Source organism: Acanthochromis polyacanthus, chromosome 12 (assembly GCF_021347895.1).
Source record: "Acanthochromis polyacanthus isolate Apoly-LR-REF ecotype Palm Island chromosome 12, KAUST_Apoly_ChrSc, whole genome shotgun sequence".
NCBI lineage: Eukaryota > Metazoa > Chordata > Actinopteri > Pomacentridae > Acanthochromis > Acanthochromis polyacanthus.
The window spans coordinates 10,640,258-10,659,263 of record NC_067124.1 but is presented as its reverse complement, the minus strand read 5'-3'; the positions used below and the strand labels follow the sequence as shown (position 1 = coordinate 10,659,263).

At 41.0% G+C, this 19,006-nt stretch overlaps 1 protein-coding gene across 1 annotated transcript in view; it reads left to right on the top strand.

The window, feature by feature from the left end:
- The window catches only part of emc2 (ER membrane protein complex subunit 2), a 67,729-nt gene that overhangs the window by 28,033 nt on the left and 20,690 nt on the right, over positions 1-19,006 (top strand). The window contains 7 exon segments of the mRNA XM_051957278.1: positions 11,389-11,478; positions 11,749-11,779; positions 11,782-11,809; positions 15,103-15,184; positions 15,438-15,450; positions 15,453-15,547; positions 17,233-17,350. Coding sequence (XP_051813238.1) covers positions 11,389-11,478; positions 11,749-11,779; positions 11,782-11,809; positions 15,103-15,184; positions 15,438-15,450; positions 15,453-15,547; positions 17,233-17,350 — 457 coding nt within the window.

The window sequence follows — 19,006 nt, the reverse complement described above, 5'->3', positions numbered from 1 at the left end:
GTAGGACTGAGAAGCAAGGAAAGAAAGGGAAAAGTCCCTCTGCTTAGCGTTCTACTTTGCTTCACTTTGTGGTCTCAGCTTTTTGGAGGGCCTTAAATCTGTCGAGGCACTTTGGTGTTAGCGGTGGGAGTTAGCGAAGTTAAACTCCCCTTGGCCTCTCTGGCCTCAACCACAGTGCTGATCAGCCTATCACCCACACAGCTGAAAAGTGTTTTAGGGAGGGGGCTGGGTGCTTGGGGGGTGATTCATGGTCTTAGTCAGTGGCAGACATGTTTGGTGGAAGCGAAGCGTAAATAAGGCTCTGGTCTTTGAAGATGTTGATTTGCTGGATGTTTTAGACCCCCACTCTGACCAAACAGGGCTAAGCTCCTGTTCCAACTACTCCTTTGTCATCTACTAGCTTCAGGTGCAAAGTCTGCGGTATGCTCAGCTTTTAACATAGACAGGTTTGCAATGATCTTTACTTCTTGCTATCTTCTCTTCCCAATTTCCTATTCATCACTGTGAAATTACTTGTCGAAGCATGTCTAACCAATCCCAATGTCTGCCAATCCCACATCACTGTCCCCTAACATAATGTACCTGCTGTTAATTGTTTCCATAAGGACACGTGACCATGCAAGAAAATAAATCTTTTAAAGAGTTTTCAAAAGAAATCATGACCCTATTTATTTTGACTGTACCCCTCCCCATCTCCAACCAAAGATGTTCAACAAGTTTCCTGTACCATGCTGACATATGGATTGCTTTACATGTGTTAAACATTTTCTCTCAGCTGGCAGTGTGCGAGAGACACATCATAGACATTTGTACTTTTGATGCCATGCGAAGAGTCTTCATATCGTCAACTATGTGCTTTAAACAAATAGAGGCCTTACTGAAAAATAATAATAACCTTTTTTTCGCTCCATTGCACCCCACCCCGCTTGTCCTTGCTGTGGTGTGAAGAAATAAACTCCACATCCTCCCACCATGCTCTGTCTCACTCCACCTTCATTTTGTCAAGATCATCTCTGTTTTTTTTAAGCTTTTGTTACTGTTGCAAGTTTGCAAAGTCGGCTTGACAAGTCAGCATTTTAAACGAGGTACAAGACTGTTCATAGGCAGGTCCATGTAGTTATATTTCATTTTAAAATGGTGTTAGGGTCATGGTATACGCTGTCTTGTAATGCAAGAGAATAGATAAATGTAACTCATAGTGAATTGTGAGGGATCTAAGAGGGATGAAGATTGAATCAGATTTATTTTTTTAAATTATTCTTGACAGTAAATGTATACACGTTCACTGATGCTGATGCTGACTACATCAGATGCCCTTTGTTTTTTCTTTTTTTAATACTATATTTTTATAGAATCAGTTGTTTTACAATATATATAAAAAACACAAAAAAACCCCACAAAGGCACAGATGGGAAGAAGAAGGAGGGGGTGAGACAAATCACGATGACAACATGTGTACACATTAAGAGGCAGGGCCAAGTCCAGAGCCAGGTGAATATAGATAGATAAGTATATCAGCTCTTGCAGCTCCCTCCGATCACATTCTCTTCACTACCTCGAGGTGACGCAAAAGTATCTCTACTTACTAGGTACTAATCAGTACCTAAAGAGTATATCCAGCAGTACGTGAGGTTAGTCCTATCCAGCAACTGTTACCGGATCTTGTTGTGATGAAGGGGCAGTCACTCGATATTAGCTGTCCATTTCCTCCAATACGAATTAAATTTGTCCATGCACAGGTCCAAGGAGAAAGTCAGTCTTTCCATGTCATATATTTCTTTGACAATTCCAATCCACTCCTCTTTTGACGGAGGGTCCTTTAATAGCCATCTTTGTGTGATAACTTTTTTACTGGCTACTAACATTATTTTAACCAGATATTTATCAGGAACGCTGATTGTAGGAGAGATATTACCGAGGTAGACTGTACAGAAATCAAGTTTTATCTCAAAGCCTATAATCAATTTAATTTCCTCTACTACATCTCTCCAATAAGATTGTATAATCGGACAATCCCAAAAAACATGGAAGTGATCCGCTTGAACGTTTCCACATTCTCTCCAGCACCTACCATAACTTGGCTGACCTTTCTGAAGCTGTTTAATTTTTGGAGTGATAAAAAGTCGAATTATATTCTTCCACGAGAATTCCCTCCAGTGACCTGAACTGGAAGTGCTCATTTGAACTTTACAAATGTTTAGCCATTCCTCTTCTGAAATTGTTGTTTGTGCTTCTCTTTCCCATTTGGATTTAATGTAAAGAGTGGAGGAGTCATTAAGTGATTGTAAACAGGAGTAGATTCGAGTAGTCAGTTTCCGGTTTAATTTAGATTTGTATGCGTCGATCAAAATATTCACTAAATCAAAATTTCCTTCCTCTGTTGTCTTTATATCATGGTTAAAATGGGTTCTAACTTGAAGGTATCTGAAGAAGTCTTGGTTTTCTAAGTTGTAGTTATCTTTAAATTTTTGAAAGCTGTCTAGTCTCCCTTTATCAGAGATAAGACAATACGCTGTGATACCTTTAGAAAGCCATTGTTTGAAACGCCCATCCAACCGGGCAGGTTTAAAATCGTTATCATGTGCCACCCATCGTAACAGTTTAATGTGGTTCCAGTTTGTTTTTACGGCATTCACCAAACCAAATGTTTAAGGGCGTTTTTGTCCAGCTGCTTAAGTTTTGTTTTTGCAGTAAATATAGGTTTCTGTCTCCAAGCAAGCTCTGCAGGGGTATATCCAGTTGACTTAATTCTAAATTTTTTCATTTGGCATTGTAATGTGGGTTGCACAGATAAATCAGGTATCTAAGCTGTGCAGATTTAGAATAGTTTTCAATATTTGGCAAAGATAGTCCTCCTTTTTCTTTGGGCAATTGTAATGTTTTGTATCTGATCCTTGGTTTAAGGCTGCCCTGTTTTTATTATTATTATTATTATTATTATTATTATTATCATTAGTATCCCCCGCCGGCCGTAGGCACGGAGGGGGATATTGGCGTGGGCACGTCCGTCCGTATGTCCGTCCGTACGTCCACATTTCGTTTCCGGAGCATATCTCAGAAACTACTTTAGGGATTTCATTCATATTGCACCCAGGCCATCTCTATATAGTATAGATGTGCCTTTTGGGGTGCATGACCTTGACCTAATTTTCAAGGTCATAGTGAGGCACTTCAAATATTTTTTTGTTTCCGGAGCATATCTGAGAAACCAGTTGAAGGTTTTCCTTCATATTGCACACACGAAGCCTGTTAGTAATGTAGATGTGCTTTTTCGGGTGCTTGACCTGATTTCAAGGTCATTGTGAGGCACTTCAAATATTTTTGATTCTGTTTCTGGAGCATATGTCAGAAACTACCTGAAGGATTTTATGCATATTGCACCAACGCCACCTGTACATAATGTAGATCTGCCTTTTTTGGTGTATGACCTTGACCTGATTGTTTTTATTGTAGTGAAGATGTATCATTTTGTAGGTGTATCGTCCAATATATATTATTATTTCTTGCACTTAGAGGCACTATATATAAGGCGGGGGATGTTTTAAGCGGAGCGTGTTTATTTCAATAGCACTTCAAGGAATCCAAATCCAAACAGGGCACCTACTCGTGCACGTGCGATCAGTAACTTGACCGATTTTTTTTTTTTCCTATTAAATTTTTTTTTGTTGCTGACAAACTTCTGCTCCACACTTCAGCCCAGTAAAGCTGACAGTAATGCACAAATGGCCTGCTTTGCCAACTGACATTAACTCCAAAAGAAGAAGAAAGGAGATGAACACAGAAGAAGAAGAAGGCGGGCTAATGTGTGTCAGAGCAGAGGGAAAATGACGGTGAAACTCCTGATGTTTCACAAAGCCTTTATTTACGTTAAGCAGTCAGCCTTATTTTGAGCACATACAGTGCCTTGTGAAAATATTCGGCCCCCTTGAACTTTTCAACCTTTCGCCACATTTCAGCCTTCAAAAATAAAGATATGAGATTTTAATTTTTTGTCAAGAATCAACAACAAGTGGGACACAATCGTGAAGTGGAACGAAATTTATTGGATATTTTAAACTTTTTAACAAATAAAAACCTGAAAAGTGGGGCGTGCAATATTATTCGGCCCCCTTGCATTAATACTTTGTAGCGCCACCTTTTGCTGCAATTACAGCTGCAAGTCGCTTGGGGTATGTCTCTATAAGTTTTGCACATAGAGAGACTGAAATTCTTGCCCATTCTTCCTTGCAAAACAGCTCGAGCTCAGTGAGGTTGGATGGAGAGCGTTTGTGAACAGCAGTCTCCAGCTCTGCCCACAGATTCTCGATTGGATTCAGGTCTGGACTTTGACTTGGCCATTCTAACACCTGCATATGTTTATTTGTGAACCATTCCATTGTAGATTTGGCTTTATGTTTTGGATCATTGTCCTGTTGGAAGATAAATCTCCGTCCCAGTCTCAGGTCTTTTGCAGACTTCAACAGGTTTTCTTCCAGAATGGTCCTGTATTTGGCCCCATTCATCTTCCCATCAATTTTAACCATCTTCCCTGTCCCTGCTGAAGAAAAGCAGGCCCAAACCATGAGGCTGCCACCACCATGTTTGACAGTGGGGATGGTGTGTTCAGGGTGATGCGCTGTGTTGCTTTTACGCCAAACATATCGTTTTGCATTGTGGCCAAAAAGTTTGATTTTGGTTTCATCTGACCAGAGCACCTTCTTCCACATGTTTGGTGCGTCTCCCAGGTGGCTTGTGGCAAACTTCAAACGAGACTTTTTATGGATATCTTTGAGAAATGGCTTTCTTCTTGCCACTCTTCCATAAAGGCCAGATTTGTGCAGTGTACGACTGATTGTTGTCCTATGGACAGACTCTCCCACCTCAGCTGTAGATCTCTGCAGTTCATCCAGAGTGATCATGGGCCTCTTGGCTGCATCTCTGATCAGTCTTCTCCTTGTTGGAGGTGAAAGTTTAGAGGGACGGCCGGGTCTTGGTAGATTTGCAGTGGTCTGATACTCCTTCCATTTCAATATGATTGCTTGCACAGTGCTCCTTGAGATGTTTAAAGCTTGGGGAATCTTTTTGTATCCAAGTCCGGCTTTAAACTTCTCCACAACAGTATCTCGGACCTGCCTGGTGTGTTCCTTGGTCTTCATGATGCTCTCTGCACTTTAAACAGAACCCTGAGACTATCACTGAGCAGGTGCATTTATACGGAGACTTGATTACACACAGGTGGATTCTATTTATCGTCATCAGTCATTTAGGACAACATTGGATCATTCAGAGATCCTCACTGAACTTCTGGAGTGAGTTTGCTGCACTGAAAGTAAAGGGGCCGAATAATATTGCACACCCCACTTTTCAGTTTTTTATTTGTTAAAAAAGTATAAAATATCCAATAAATTTCATTCCACTTCACGATTGTGTCCCAATTGTTGTTGATTCTTGACAAAAATTAAAATTTTATATCTTTGTTTGAAGCCTGAAATGTGGCGAAAGGTTGAAAAATTCAAGGAGGCCGAATACTTTCGCAAGGCACTGTATTCACCTTCTGTTCTTCACTCCTTTTTCAGGAAACACCGTAAGAGCCTTGTTGACATTCCAGCTAGCTGCTTCTAAGTTTAGACACATCCCTTTGGTACATGGTCTGTATTTATATAGTGCTTTACTATACCTGAAACGATACCCAAAGCGCTTTACATTATACATCACAGGCCACCCATTCACACACACATTCACACACTGATGGCGGAAGCTGCCATGCAAGCTCTAACCACGACCCATCAGGAAGCAGTTACGGGTTCGGTGTCTTGCTCAGGGACACCTCGACATGAGCTCTCCAGGTCATGATCGAACCAGCAACTAGGGCTGCAACAGTGAATCAATAATAATCGATTATTAAAAGCATTGACAACGAACTGCATTATCGATTCGTTTTGGCGCGCGATTCATGTGTCACTCACTATGTCGCAGGAGGCCGTCTACTTCACCTGCAGAGTGAGGTTGAACAGAGCGAGGTGGAGGCAGTATTTTCAAAGGAAAAGTAAATTCAACAATGAAACATGACCGACATGGGAGAAAACAGTTTTACTCAAGTCCTCAAAATGTGGGAGCATTTCACGCTTCACAAAACAAAAAACATGCTGCATGTCCATGAACATGCGATTTTCCAGCACGGGCAACGCACGCATCTGAAAATTAAAGATTTCATTCGTCGGAAATTATACGTCAACTGAGCAGCCTTGGCGGAGTATTGCACTCTCTGAGTGCTTTTCTTGTTATGTTGTGTCAACTGCTGCACAATAAAATGTGAATTTGAAAACATTATTTTTCTGGCATTTATTGTTCAAGTATTTACCAGCAGTACAGTGAAAATTAGAGAAAATGTGAATATTATTTGGAAGTCAATTTTGGTGTGCACCCCTAAATTTTCTGCTTGCCGCTCTTAAAATGTAAGTTGGGGCCACTGTGCTCTTGGGAAAAGTTAGTCTGGAGCCCTGTCTAAATTAGATTTTGAATTTTTATGGAAACTCAATATGTTAAGCTTACATGAATTGCAAGACCAGTAACGAAAACCACAAGTAACACTGACTGAAAATATTTAGTGTTACATCTGCATGTTGGTTGAGAAGCCAGAAATGCTAGAGTTTTTGTCTGTTGTAGCTAATAGACAAATTTCCACAGCATGTAGCTTCAGCCTAAAAATGAGATGAGTAGCAGATAGTGGATGTAAAATGTCAATTTTTGTGATACATTGAAATACAATGAAACCAGTTGGAACATAATGGCGTGTGTATTTAACAAACCAAATAATCCAAATAATGGAGGTCTAATTAAGATGCTAATGAGTTCAGAATATTTATTTGATATCATACAGAAAATTTGCTATACAAAACTCAGCTGTGATGTTTCTGTGATATAAATGAGAAGCTGATTATGTCACCTATGTGACGTAATCAATCTCATGGCATGCAAAGGCAGGCAATCAAGAACATTTTCTCACAGTCTGCTTTTCGAAATTGCTCTGCAGGCTTGTTACATGCCATGTCGAGCAAGAAAATAACATTTGGATAGTCGCAGTGAATTATTCTTAGAGGATTTGTCCCACTTATTCTGTCCAAAACAAGATTTAACTTAAAGCCACAAATCATGTTATTTTCTTGTAACACTGATATTTTTATGTACCAAATGGATACTACTGCCAGCAAACGTGTATTTTGCAACTGGCCTAATCTGCAGCAAATTGCTTTGCATCATCTATTGCTCTGACAATGAGAGTTGTAATTTCACTGAATCCCAGAGGCACCTCCCCGACATGGCACAGATTTGATGAGGGTTGCAGGGACACCCTCGGAAAGGGAATGGTCTGTTTCCTGGTCTCTGCACACTGGATATTGCCACCCTGCGAGCATGGGCTGTCAGTCAGACTTAGGACTGGGAATGGAACAAAACAGACAAACATGTCCTAGGATCTTAACCTTAAAGTTTTTCCCACAATCGTTTTGGGTTGTAGCAATGGAGAGTGGGAGCAAAGATTATGACATCACCTAGGTCACCTGTCTTGCCTGAAACAAGTCTCCTTCCTACATGTTTCTCCAACATGCCTTTAAGAACTGGCCAAGATGGGCTGAGAAATGGCGGAAAATTGGCGACCACAAGGAAACTTGCGAGGCATCCCAGGCATACGAGGCAGAGATTGGAAACTGAGCTGTTGTTAATTACAGGCTATGGAATAGATGTGTACCCATTAACCAAATTGTTGAATCAACAAAAATTGCTCAAGGTTTTTTTTTTTTTTTGCCATGCTGCTGTCCAAAAAAATGTTTCTAACTCTTAGCTCTTTCCATTGCTTGCTATGTTCCAATACCTACAGCAATGAGCTGGCAAAATTCTTGTCTGCATGCATAAATGCAATTTTTCCACCTTTTTATTTCTTCTATTTACTATTATAGATTTTGTGGTGTCCACAACATTTGCATACAAGGATGTATTAGAATTTGTTTAACATTAAGTGGACTCAATTATTCTGTTAATATTACATTCCAATGCTCTAATTACCCCCAAATACTGCAACATAAAAGAGTAGCATTTCATTAATAAGCTTTTGAGGTCACGGGGGGTTGACTCCTGAGGTTGACCCACAGTCATATGCAATTACAAAGTCATTGTAGGACAAAGTGTATGTTTGTGTGGGACAAGTAATCTGAAATGTAAAAACCTCGTTTTCAGATTATGGCTGACCAAATAAATGTCAAGTAAATTCTTGAAAAAAAATGGAAGTTTCACTTATAGATTAAAAAATAAATAAAAATCCATGCGTCTGTGTACAGGTGTGAGCAAATCTTCAGCAGCATCCAAAAATGATGTCTGTCTGAGATTTTTTTTTTCACTTTTTCTCACTCCTACCTCTTTTCAAGAGCCAAATTTCAACTATGTGCAGTGTACAGGGTGTACCACCCTTGTTCTGATGGTTCTTACTATAGAGGAAGGTTGCGGTAGGTCATAACATGAAGCCAGGAGTGATGTAAAACAACCCAGTGCTCACTCCTAGAGTCTCCTCAGAGCGCTAATTATAGGGCTGCAATAACGAATCGATGAAATCGATAATAATCGATTATTAAAAGCGGTTGGCAACGAATTTGCATTATCGATTCTTGTGTTGCGCGATTCATGCTTACTCGTCATGTCGCAGAGCCGTCTACTTCACCTGCAGAGCGAGTTGAACAGAGCGAGGTGGAGGCAGAGCAGAGGAGGTATTTTCAAAGGGAAGCAAATTCAACAAATGAAACATGACCAGCACGAAGAAAACAGTTTCACCGAAGTCCTTAAAGTGTGGGAGCATTTCACGCTTCACAAAACAAAGACATGCTGCGTGTCCACTACATGTGAATGCACGCATCTGAAAATCGCACTGATGCCGGACGGTCACGAGCGGGCCACTACTGGTCACGTGACCGCGCTTTCAGTTTGATGGTTCGGTAGATAAGTCTGATAGAACACAGCGACTCGGCCGCAAACTTTCTCTATTATTTTGAAAACACTTCAGGGTCAAGTATTTCTAAAGCATTTGAGGTGAGAAATAATCTGTGCAGCAGCTGAACCTGTCCTGGTTTTAGTTCACCGACAGCTAGTTTAGATGTTACGGACAGTTGAAGTCGAGGTCTACTTTATTAAAATGAGCTGCAGGTAAACACACCGGATCGCAGCTGGAAACGCACCAAACACATGCGATATGTCGCATCTAGTGGACACGCACCTTAAGTCACTGCATTATCCTACATTTGTTTCGTTTTAAAGTGAGGAACGTAATATCAGTCTCTCTGTTAGCTTGTCTGATGCTAGGGTTAGCTTATTAACTGATTAATGACAGAGATGGGCGTGTGTGACTGTGAGAGATTTCACTTTCATCAGCTAAAGCATGGTTTGATATGCATTACAAATGAACGTAACTTGCACACTATAGTGGTAATAATTTGAAGATTAAGCCTCAAGTTTAATTTTATGACAACATCTGAGTGAAGACACTGGTCTGTGTTGGAGTGAGGCAAGATGAACTTGCATTGACAAGCTTCATGATGAGAAGATATCATGTACACCACAGCATCCTCAACATGAGCATCACTGATGTGAGGCTCTGTCTATGGTTGAAGATGAAGGCTTCCCTATAATGATCTTCTTTGTTCTGTCATTCCAAATCTTCTATTTCTGAATAAAGAGGCGGAAATTAAAAATTTTTTTATCCGATTCATCGATTAATCGAAATCGGCCGATTAATCGATTATCAAAATAATCGTTATTGCAGCCCTAGCTAATTATAAAAGAATCATGACAACAGAGGGATCAGACCCCACTGCCATTTTTTTCTGGATCATAGTTAGAGAAAAGGAGGAGAGAGAGGAGTGGTTTGGAATTGCTTCTCATTTAATAAAGTGTTGTTGGCTCTTCTGGGCTACCAACTTCCATATGTTCCTTTGAGCCCCAAGGGTTCTTTATCTGGGGAAGAAATAAAACGCTGAGGGAGAAGAGAAGTGGGTGTGGCGATGGCGTGAGCACACAAGTGCAAAAATCCACATTCAACATCCATGTAGTGATTTATTTATTGATTTTATTTCTATTTTTTGGTATTGAATGAGGAAAGATTCTAGATGCTGCTTGTAATTTAGTCTGAAGTGAGTTATATATTCCTGAATATCACATAGCATCAAGTTTTGATGAAAAGCACTGGGAAGTGACATGGTGCGATCTTTGTTTTACAGTAAGACGACATTAAAGATGAAATAGCTGATTGACCTTTCACTGCTTGTTGTTGCTTGATAACCACATATTTTCATAATTATGTCTCAAGTGCCTTTAAACCACACTCAAAATCTGTACTTACAGATGTGTATTGTTTGTTTGGAAATAGGATACATTGTGGTGTAGGTAGAAACCCTTACTTGTGCTCTTAAAATGTAGATATGTCTTGTTGCCTGAATGCTTGCTTCTCTGAGAGGCTAAAATGTGTCAGTTTGAATGCAGCATCCCAGCAAGGTCTCTGTCACAGCTTGATGGTAAAGTGGATTTCTTCTGACGGCAATGTCAGAGAGGCCCAAATTTACAGCCCCCGAGACATGACTCATACACAGACCTCAATGGCTTTGGTTATGAGTATCAGAGAGGAAGCCCACTCATCAAGTGCCAGTCCATAAATAAAATAAGTGGCAGGGCTGTGCGCTCCTAATGGAGCAACAGCCTCACGTTACGGTTTCACCTTACTATCAAAAGAAGGAGGTGGGCTGGTGGGAGTTGAACATTTGGAAAAGTCAGAGCAGCAGGAGTAATACTTCTATTGCAGATTGATGAGAATCTAATCCACCTTAAGGTCAGTTCAACATCAAAATGAAGCGGGAAAGCAATTTTCAGCTGATGTAAGTCAGGCTGGTGCAACGGTAGATGCGTGCCGTGCCGGCAGGAAGACAGTCGTTGGGTTTGGGGAAGTGTGCCATTTTCCCCACTTGGTTAGCGATGACTCACCACTTTATCTCAGCCTCTGAGCTCATTCCAACTCGAAGCATTAACTCATAATGTGTGTCCATCTCCTGTTTGACATGGGCGCTGAATATCCTCAGTTATATCTTCATAGCCTTATATTAATTTATGTCCCACAGTAAGAATATAAACAAACCTGGCAAAGTTAACTTCATTGTTTCAAGTGTAATTTGTAATGTTTTCTCCATGGCTTTTGTAATTCACCAAAGATTCCTCTTATAGGAAATTATTCAGTGTTGTAGCAGAAGTTTAGAACAGCTTTGTGCACTGAAAAGCTGCTTTAAGCTCACAACTGTTACCCTCACTCATTCTCTTTGCCTCCTCAGACAAACACTCGAGGAGCTGAGTTCTTAATCCTGTTTACTCTCTGCACTACAGGCAGCAAGAAAGCGCAAGATCTCCATACTGAAGGCCCAGGGGAAGAGCACTGAAGCCATCCGGGAACTCAATGAGTATCTGGAGCAGTGAGTATTTCTACAGAGGAGAAGAGGGTTAGGCACCCCCTCCTCTTCATCTCCCTGGCTTTTATTTTAATTAAAAATGAGTCTGGCTTTCAATGGAGCTGGCACGACTTGAGCATTAAATGCAACAAAGTCTTTCCCATATCTTGATAGTTACAAGACTGTCATTGTTATTGCAGTCGGCAGTGGCATGCTTACATTTTTTACTTTGCTGCAAATGCATTGTCTGTTTACTGTGTTTTGTGGATGCGAATTTAATATCATTTTGTTTTTACAGATTTGTTTGGGGGATCAGGAAGCATGGCACGAGTATCAGAGCTGTACATCAACGAACATGAGTAAATACCTTTTGTATTATAAGCAACAATATGATATTAGTACCTAATTTTTCAGGTACCTTAGCATCTTTTAAATCATTGTGGTTTACTTTTCATTTTCTGATGATGTAGAGCACAATAATTATGAATGTGGCCAGAAAAATCATTCAATGCCACGATCAGAAGCATGAATTTCCAAGTTGTGTTCAAATGCTATTCATCAAGCTTTTAAAGCGTACATTTTGAGAAGAGGTCGTCACTTTATTGAATCCATGGCTCCATTGAGGATTTCTGGTAAATGTGAAAGTAGGGCCAAATTTCCTCCATTAAGTGCTTTTCTGTCTGTCTACTCAATATACAGCTTTGAATAGCTTACACTCTCTGCGGTTTTACTGTCACCCACCTTTTACAATTACAACCAATTTACACCAACACACAGTTCAAGCTAGACATTTTTTACTAGCTGTGATGAGTAAAATGAAAACTCATGTTACATAGTTACAGCATAAAAGAAGCTTTGTCTCTCATTACAAGGACTATGTTTAGTTTTTCGCAGTATTGAATTCAAATCGGCAACTGAGAACAACCAAAACAAGGCATTGCGTTACTATGGTTGTAATAAGTGAACAGGTACTAGGTCTAGATGTGGTGTTCAGACATTCTGAAGATAGTTTCAGATGAGTATATGCTGGGTATGTTGTTTTCTGAGTGTAAACTGTTCCTTCAGTGGCAAATATTTGTCATGTAAAAGGTTATATCTGCCAGTTTATCAGAGCTTCTCAACAGACAGGCTGATGGCTTGATCTCTAGAGGGCTGTTGGATGGCCACAATGGAAGGCGTTGAGATGCCAAACTCAGCCAGGGGTCTGAATGGAGGCCTGTCCATGTTTGTCACATAAGAGTAATTTAATAGGATTTCAGTCTTAAGCCCCCTCTCCTACATATGAGAGCAGAAAGACTCCCTGGCCTCCCACTGATATCTCAGTTGCCAAGGAGAGTTACCAGACAGACAAGAGCATCGTAAGAAAAAAATATTTTGTTTGTGTCACCTTTTATCCATCCTTAATTGTTAGCAGCTCAGAAGTTAGTGAAGCAACGTCTGCAGTCGAGCTCTGGTTGTTATATGTGTATGTGTGTGTGAGTATGCTTGGCTCTGTGGTTACGTGGTTGCTCCGGTAGGAAGGCAGCGGCAGCAGGAATGCGTAACATGGTAAGAAGGCTACTTATTGGATATTTCATGCTTTTGTCTGGGAGGCTTTATTGCTGTAGTAGCCAAAGGAAATCCAAGGGTGAGCGGATTATCTCCCAGCTTATCCCAACACTTCTAATATCACACAATTCACTCCCACAGCCCCTTATCTAGGCGTGTCAATTTCTTTTCTTTGTTTTTTTTTTTTTGTTGCAAACTCCTGTTTCCCCTCCTCCTCCTCTTCCGGAAAACCAGGCATTATCACCACTCTTTTCCAGAGGGACAAAGCAGTAGGCAGAGAAAGAGAACACTTGCTGTGAAATTCCCAAGAGAAGGTGGTGTCACTTTTCTTGCCCCCCAAGCCAGAGAAAATAGAGGTTGATGGAGAAATTAGTAAGAGAAATACACTCCCCTCCCTTCAGTGTGCAACACTCTGTAAGCTAAAAATAAAAAAAACATTGTGTCTCTGCCTGCCGTCGTTAGGGTTGTAGCAGGCATCAGCATTAACACATTAAGAGCATAATTAATTGGCTGAGTTGACACTGCTCTGTCAGTGATGTTTAGACAGAAGATTGTTTTGTCTGTTTGCAAGTATTGCATGGAGCCTCTGTTGGAATCTCTTGTTGGCTCTCATTCTGACCCAAATTATGAGACTGTTCAACAAAATTGGACTGGTCATCCAAAATTTCAGGATAAATAGTAATAATTTTTTCAAACATACTTTGCACAGTCTGAATCCATTTTTGTCTTTATACATAGTGAGAATGTGGTATTGAAATGGGGGAAAGCCACTACTGATGGTTTTACTAACCTCCAAAAGAAACAAATATGATTCTTACAGTCTCGCACATGATGGTGACTGCAACCTTGCTCAAGCGCTGTGGTAAAGAGTGAGCTTAGGAGCTGCTATAGAGAGCAGATAGGTGATGGTAGAGTTAAAGGAAGAGTAGAAGAGGTAAGGTTCTGGCTCTGGTACAAGATTTTGGTTGATGCCTGATGGAGCGTGTGCTGTTGCAGGCCACAGCCGATGCACGAGCACATCTGAAAGTCTTTATGGAGAGGAAGTGGTAATTGTAAGCAGCCGACAACCTTCCAAGCCCTCTGATCTCCCCCTCCACTCAACCCCTTCCCACTGTTTATTTCTTTCTTTATGTGTCCCCACCTTCCATTTCCTCCTTTGCTGTTAATCTTTCAGCTAGTTACAGTGGCAGACTTCAAGTAGACTGGTGAGTTCTTTATGTTGTTGCAGGCAGCATTTTAATTCCTGCAAAAACTCTGCATTTTTTCATTTCCTTCAAGCAGTTAAAAAGTCTGTAGTGTATTCGCAATCAAGGGCTTTTTGGTTTTTCATTTCATTGATAATTTTTGTTCAGAAACACGTCAGATCTTGCAAAGTATTTTTTTAATGGTAATGGTAGAAAAAAAATTAAAAGTTGGCTACAGAGAGCCGTGCAACTTTCAGTTCGTTGAATGCATGCAGAGATGACCAGTGTGGTCCAGTTTCTAGTGGTGGGTCTGCTTCTGCCTTGGTCTGTGCGCTTGCTTGTATTTTGTTAGGTGTACTGACATTTTATGGCTTTGTGCTCAATGATATACTGTATGTTCGCCCGTCTTGGCCTAGTCTTGTGAAGGAAAACTGTGTATTAGAAGTGGAGTGGCAGCAGATTAGTATGAGGTCAACAGCTCAGCAGTCTGCTGCTGAGAAGTGATCTCATCGGAGTATAGGCACAGTGTGCCAGCTTTTACTGTAGTGCTGACCTCAGGAAGGTAGTTAACTACACATTAAAGGCAGAAAAAACACACACACTGACAAGATTGATCCTCAGTGACCCCAAAGGAGGGAGAATCACCACACTAGATAGGCTTTTACCTTTGCCAGCTGTCTGGTCTGAGTACCCTTTACTGTAGGCCTGTAAATAAACTTTATGTCATCTAGTAGATCTTTACACATCTCTGGAATAATTCTGTCACTTGTAAACTGATCTGTACTCCATGTAGTGTAATTCAGATTTATATCTGTAAATTTATTGGGCATGGATGTTGTGCTTCACAGTTGAGCAAGCTAAAGGATGACACATCCACAGCTGTATCAATCGTCTTACTATTTTCCTTGTCATTTCCACAGCTACGGAAAAGCTGCGTTTTGTCTGGAGGAGTTGATGATGACCAATCCTCACAATCACTTGTACTGTGAGCAGTACGCTGAGGTAGGTACCGACCTGGATGTCTGTCATCAAGCATGAGGGCAACCTGTAGAATACATGTTAGCTCTCTGTGAATGATGCCTCTTTCTGCAACTGAGAGCCACCAACACACACTCAACGTCATTGGGAACATAGGCTCATGAAAGAAGATGTGTTTTCACAGGGTGGTCATGTATTGCTTTTTCAGATATGCTGTCATTGCTTGAGCTGCCCTTTACCATAGCTTATTGGCCATGTTTAATGCCTCCTCACACAGGTGAAATACACTCAGGGGGGCTGGAAAACCTGGAGCTGTCCAGAAAGTATTTTGCCCAGGCGCTGCGGCTGAACAACCGAAACATGAGGGCGTTGTTTGGTCTGTACATGGTGAGTACTGCTTTGCATGAAGAGAAAGTGGGAAAGTGAAGGAGAAAGAAGAAAACAAAAACAGCATAACCTTTTTTGTAACCCTGTGGTTTGTCAAGGTTGAGGCTGACCACAGAGTATGTCAAGTCAGAATGTGCTGTGTGTGTGTAAGTGTGTTTTTGGGGGAATGAAGAAGGGGCTCTCAGACAGGTCAGGTCACTGCTGACTCAGACGGTGAACTCCAACATCGGAAAAGTCTGCCCCTCTGGAGCACTTTATTTTAGTAATAATACCCCTTTGGTGAGACTTTATATATTTATGACTTAAGTAAATAAAGCCATCATAGATTGAAAAGAGAAAAGTAGAAGACAGAGAGCAGTGCAACTTCCACAAGTATTTTGTCACTGGCAAGTTATTCAGCCAGGTGCTGGTTTGAGTGTAGCTTTCATCTACATATTTGTTTAAACAGGATGTTGTCTGCTGGTGCCGGTGCCTCATATGTAAAGGAGACCTGACATGAAAACACAAACGAAGCAGCGCAGGGAATTAAAGGTGGAGAGAGGAAGCAGGTCTTCCACAGAAAGCCCCAGTGTTTCCTATATTCCGCACTGGGATTCTTTCGGTAGTCCAAACAGCTCATAGAAGCCCATACCCTCCGAATCCTGCAGCAAGTACACGAGGAGCAGGGCAGGGTCAAATCCAAGACATTGCTTCTGTTAACTCTCAAGCTGGTCTGGAGACAGAGCAGGCCAGATTTTGACAAGTCCTCCACTTGCACTTGGGTCTTTAATGGATACTTCAGGTGAGAGTTTATTCTTTATACGTCACAGATCTGTCTTAAGAGTGTGTTTTGAAGATTGTCAAGCTGGTCTCGGTGGTCTAAACCCTAACAGGTGCAAAAAGTTCAGCGAAAGGGCAGAAAACTTTTACCATCTCACACTGTCTGAGTCAGTGTGACTGAAGACCATGTAGCAGTGACCACAGTTGGGTTGTGAGTTAATTACTGACAACACTTGCATGGGGATTCCCCATAATGGTGCAAACTGTTATTCGGGGATAGCCTGTCTAGGTTGACATCATCTAAATTGAGATTTCTCTTGAGTTGAAAAAATAGTTGAAATAAAGAAAATGCTTACTAAAAAATACAGAAGCCAAACCATTTCATAGAAAAACATGGACAAGTTGATTGGTGTGTAGTTAAAATTTCAGCACACTGGTCGGCAGGACTTTGAAGTGCAGGCAGGGTAAGCCCTCTGGGGTTTGCTATGTGGAGATGATGGCAGGAACATGGGAAAGACATGGGATTTGTGGTTCGGAAGGGAGCTGTCAGGGCAAGCAGAGACCGTGATTCACACGGCGCTCCTCTCACTGCGCGACCGGCTTTTTTCGAAAGACACAAGGTCCTTTCATCGCCAGGAATCAATGGTGTTGGAGAAATTAGGCCTCGTTAAGTGACAATTTACGTATGAAGCATTAAAACACTCACATTTTCCTCCCCATAAATGATTTCCCCTGTGTCATCAGGCCAAGGTCTGTTTTTTCTCTTCATTCTGCCACAATGACTAGTGGAGTGATAGATGGTAAGAGTGGTTGTACATTCATCTCAATTATGCTTTTATTGCTGTTTCAAGAAGTTTTGATATAAGAACACCCCTTCTCCTGTTGTCTCCTTTCCTTCTTCCTCCTGTTTTCTATTTTTCCTTTAGTCTGCAAGTCACATTGCTGCCAGTCCTAAAGTTAGTGCCAAGGTGAAGAAGGACAATATCAAGTATGCTGCTTGGGCTGCCACTCAAATAAATAGAGCCTATAAGGTGAGTCACAAAGAGATTTTAATTAGATTTGATGTAAGAGCACATAGTTTTACTACATTTTCCTTCCTTTTGGTGTCTGTCTTCCCCTGAAAAAGCTCTTTTAACTTTTTTCCCACAAACCCCTCTTACTCCACTAGACATAAAACCACCAATCACACTCTTCTGCCGTGTTTAACTTTCATGGGATATTTGCACACAATATCCAGACATCCCAAAATCCACCTCATTTGTTTAGAATGTTAAAAGTATTCACCACTAAGTGACTCCTGAATCCACAGCAGTCCTGAAGGATGCCTTTGACTTGCAGTGTTGTAATACCAACTCTCGTGTCTTTCAGTGTATCTGGGTACATTTACTGTTAATGTGTTGACTTAAGGCCACAACGTCTGCTAAGACTTTATTCCACAAACTGGCTTCACAGATGAGCTTGTTGCAGAGCCACAAGCTGATTCTCAGAGGACCACAATCGTGCTACACTTGAAGAGAAAGTTGTCCCCTTCAGACTTTCTCAAATTAGATTGTAGACACCCATAGGTGAATTTGAAGAGTGTTGGAGGTTTCCAACAAATTTATGAGCTTGATTATACATTTTAGTTTTAGTTCTTCAGTTATAGTGTTTAAGTCGCTACTCTTTTGATATTAAATTAACAATTACAATCCTCCCAGAGAGGATTCCCAGGAAATAATGTGTTTACCGTAGGGCCTACGTTTCATTGGCCTGCGGTGTAGGCCAATGAAGCAGTTTGTGTCCATTAGAAGAGAAGCCCTTAAATTATATATTTGGACTCCAAGCTATTAACATGGAGAATAATAGGTCACAGGGAGAGAGAAAGTGAGCAAACAAGGGAAATAAGACATGGATGATGTGTATGTGTACGCATGTGTGTTCCCCTATTAGTTTCTACACATATGCACATAAAGCAAGAAGGGGAAAAACTGAGAAGCAAGTCAGATGGTATCACTAATATGGTTTATGCTGTTGTCATGGCGGCAAAAGTATTAAAGCATACTTAAAAGAAATCTTTTTTGCCTGATGGACCATATGTGTTGCTTATTTGGCCATCAACAATTAAACATGTAATAAGTGGTTCCCTGCTAAGCACGTGTGGCTCCTGTTGAGACAGAGGCTCCGCGCTGAGCCTTTAAAGATCTCGTCTCACCACACTCCATTCTCCTTTCCTTATAGACACATTTCACACAAATCTGATGGCTCACTTGGAAAAAGTGTGCATGTAAGTAACATCACAGTCAATGCCTGGGGCTCTTTCAGAATATTTATTGAAGAGCTCTGAGCTTTTATGTGTTTCTTCAGATTTCAGCTAAAATGAAGTCAACTGTCATCATTGAAAGGGTGCAGCTGCTTTGGCTTAGTTCAGAACTTTTGGAGATACTGATTTTCCTGAGAAATAGAAAAATGTGACGTAGGTGGCGTAGTCAACATAATTAGTCAAATGTCTTCACTGTTGTCAAGGTCACTCTCCTCATCGCTTTGATCAGTATGCTTGCTGAAATTAAATTTCTGTCTCAGTAATGCATTGATCCCAGATGAGATGAATATCCCAAACAGCGGGCCACTACCTGGTCAAATGAGCAAATAAGCTCCATGTAAACACACCGGATCGCAGCTGGAAACGCACCGCAACTGGACCAGCATGTCACATGCGGTGTG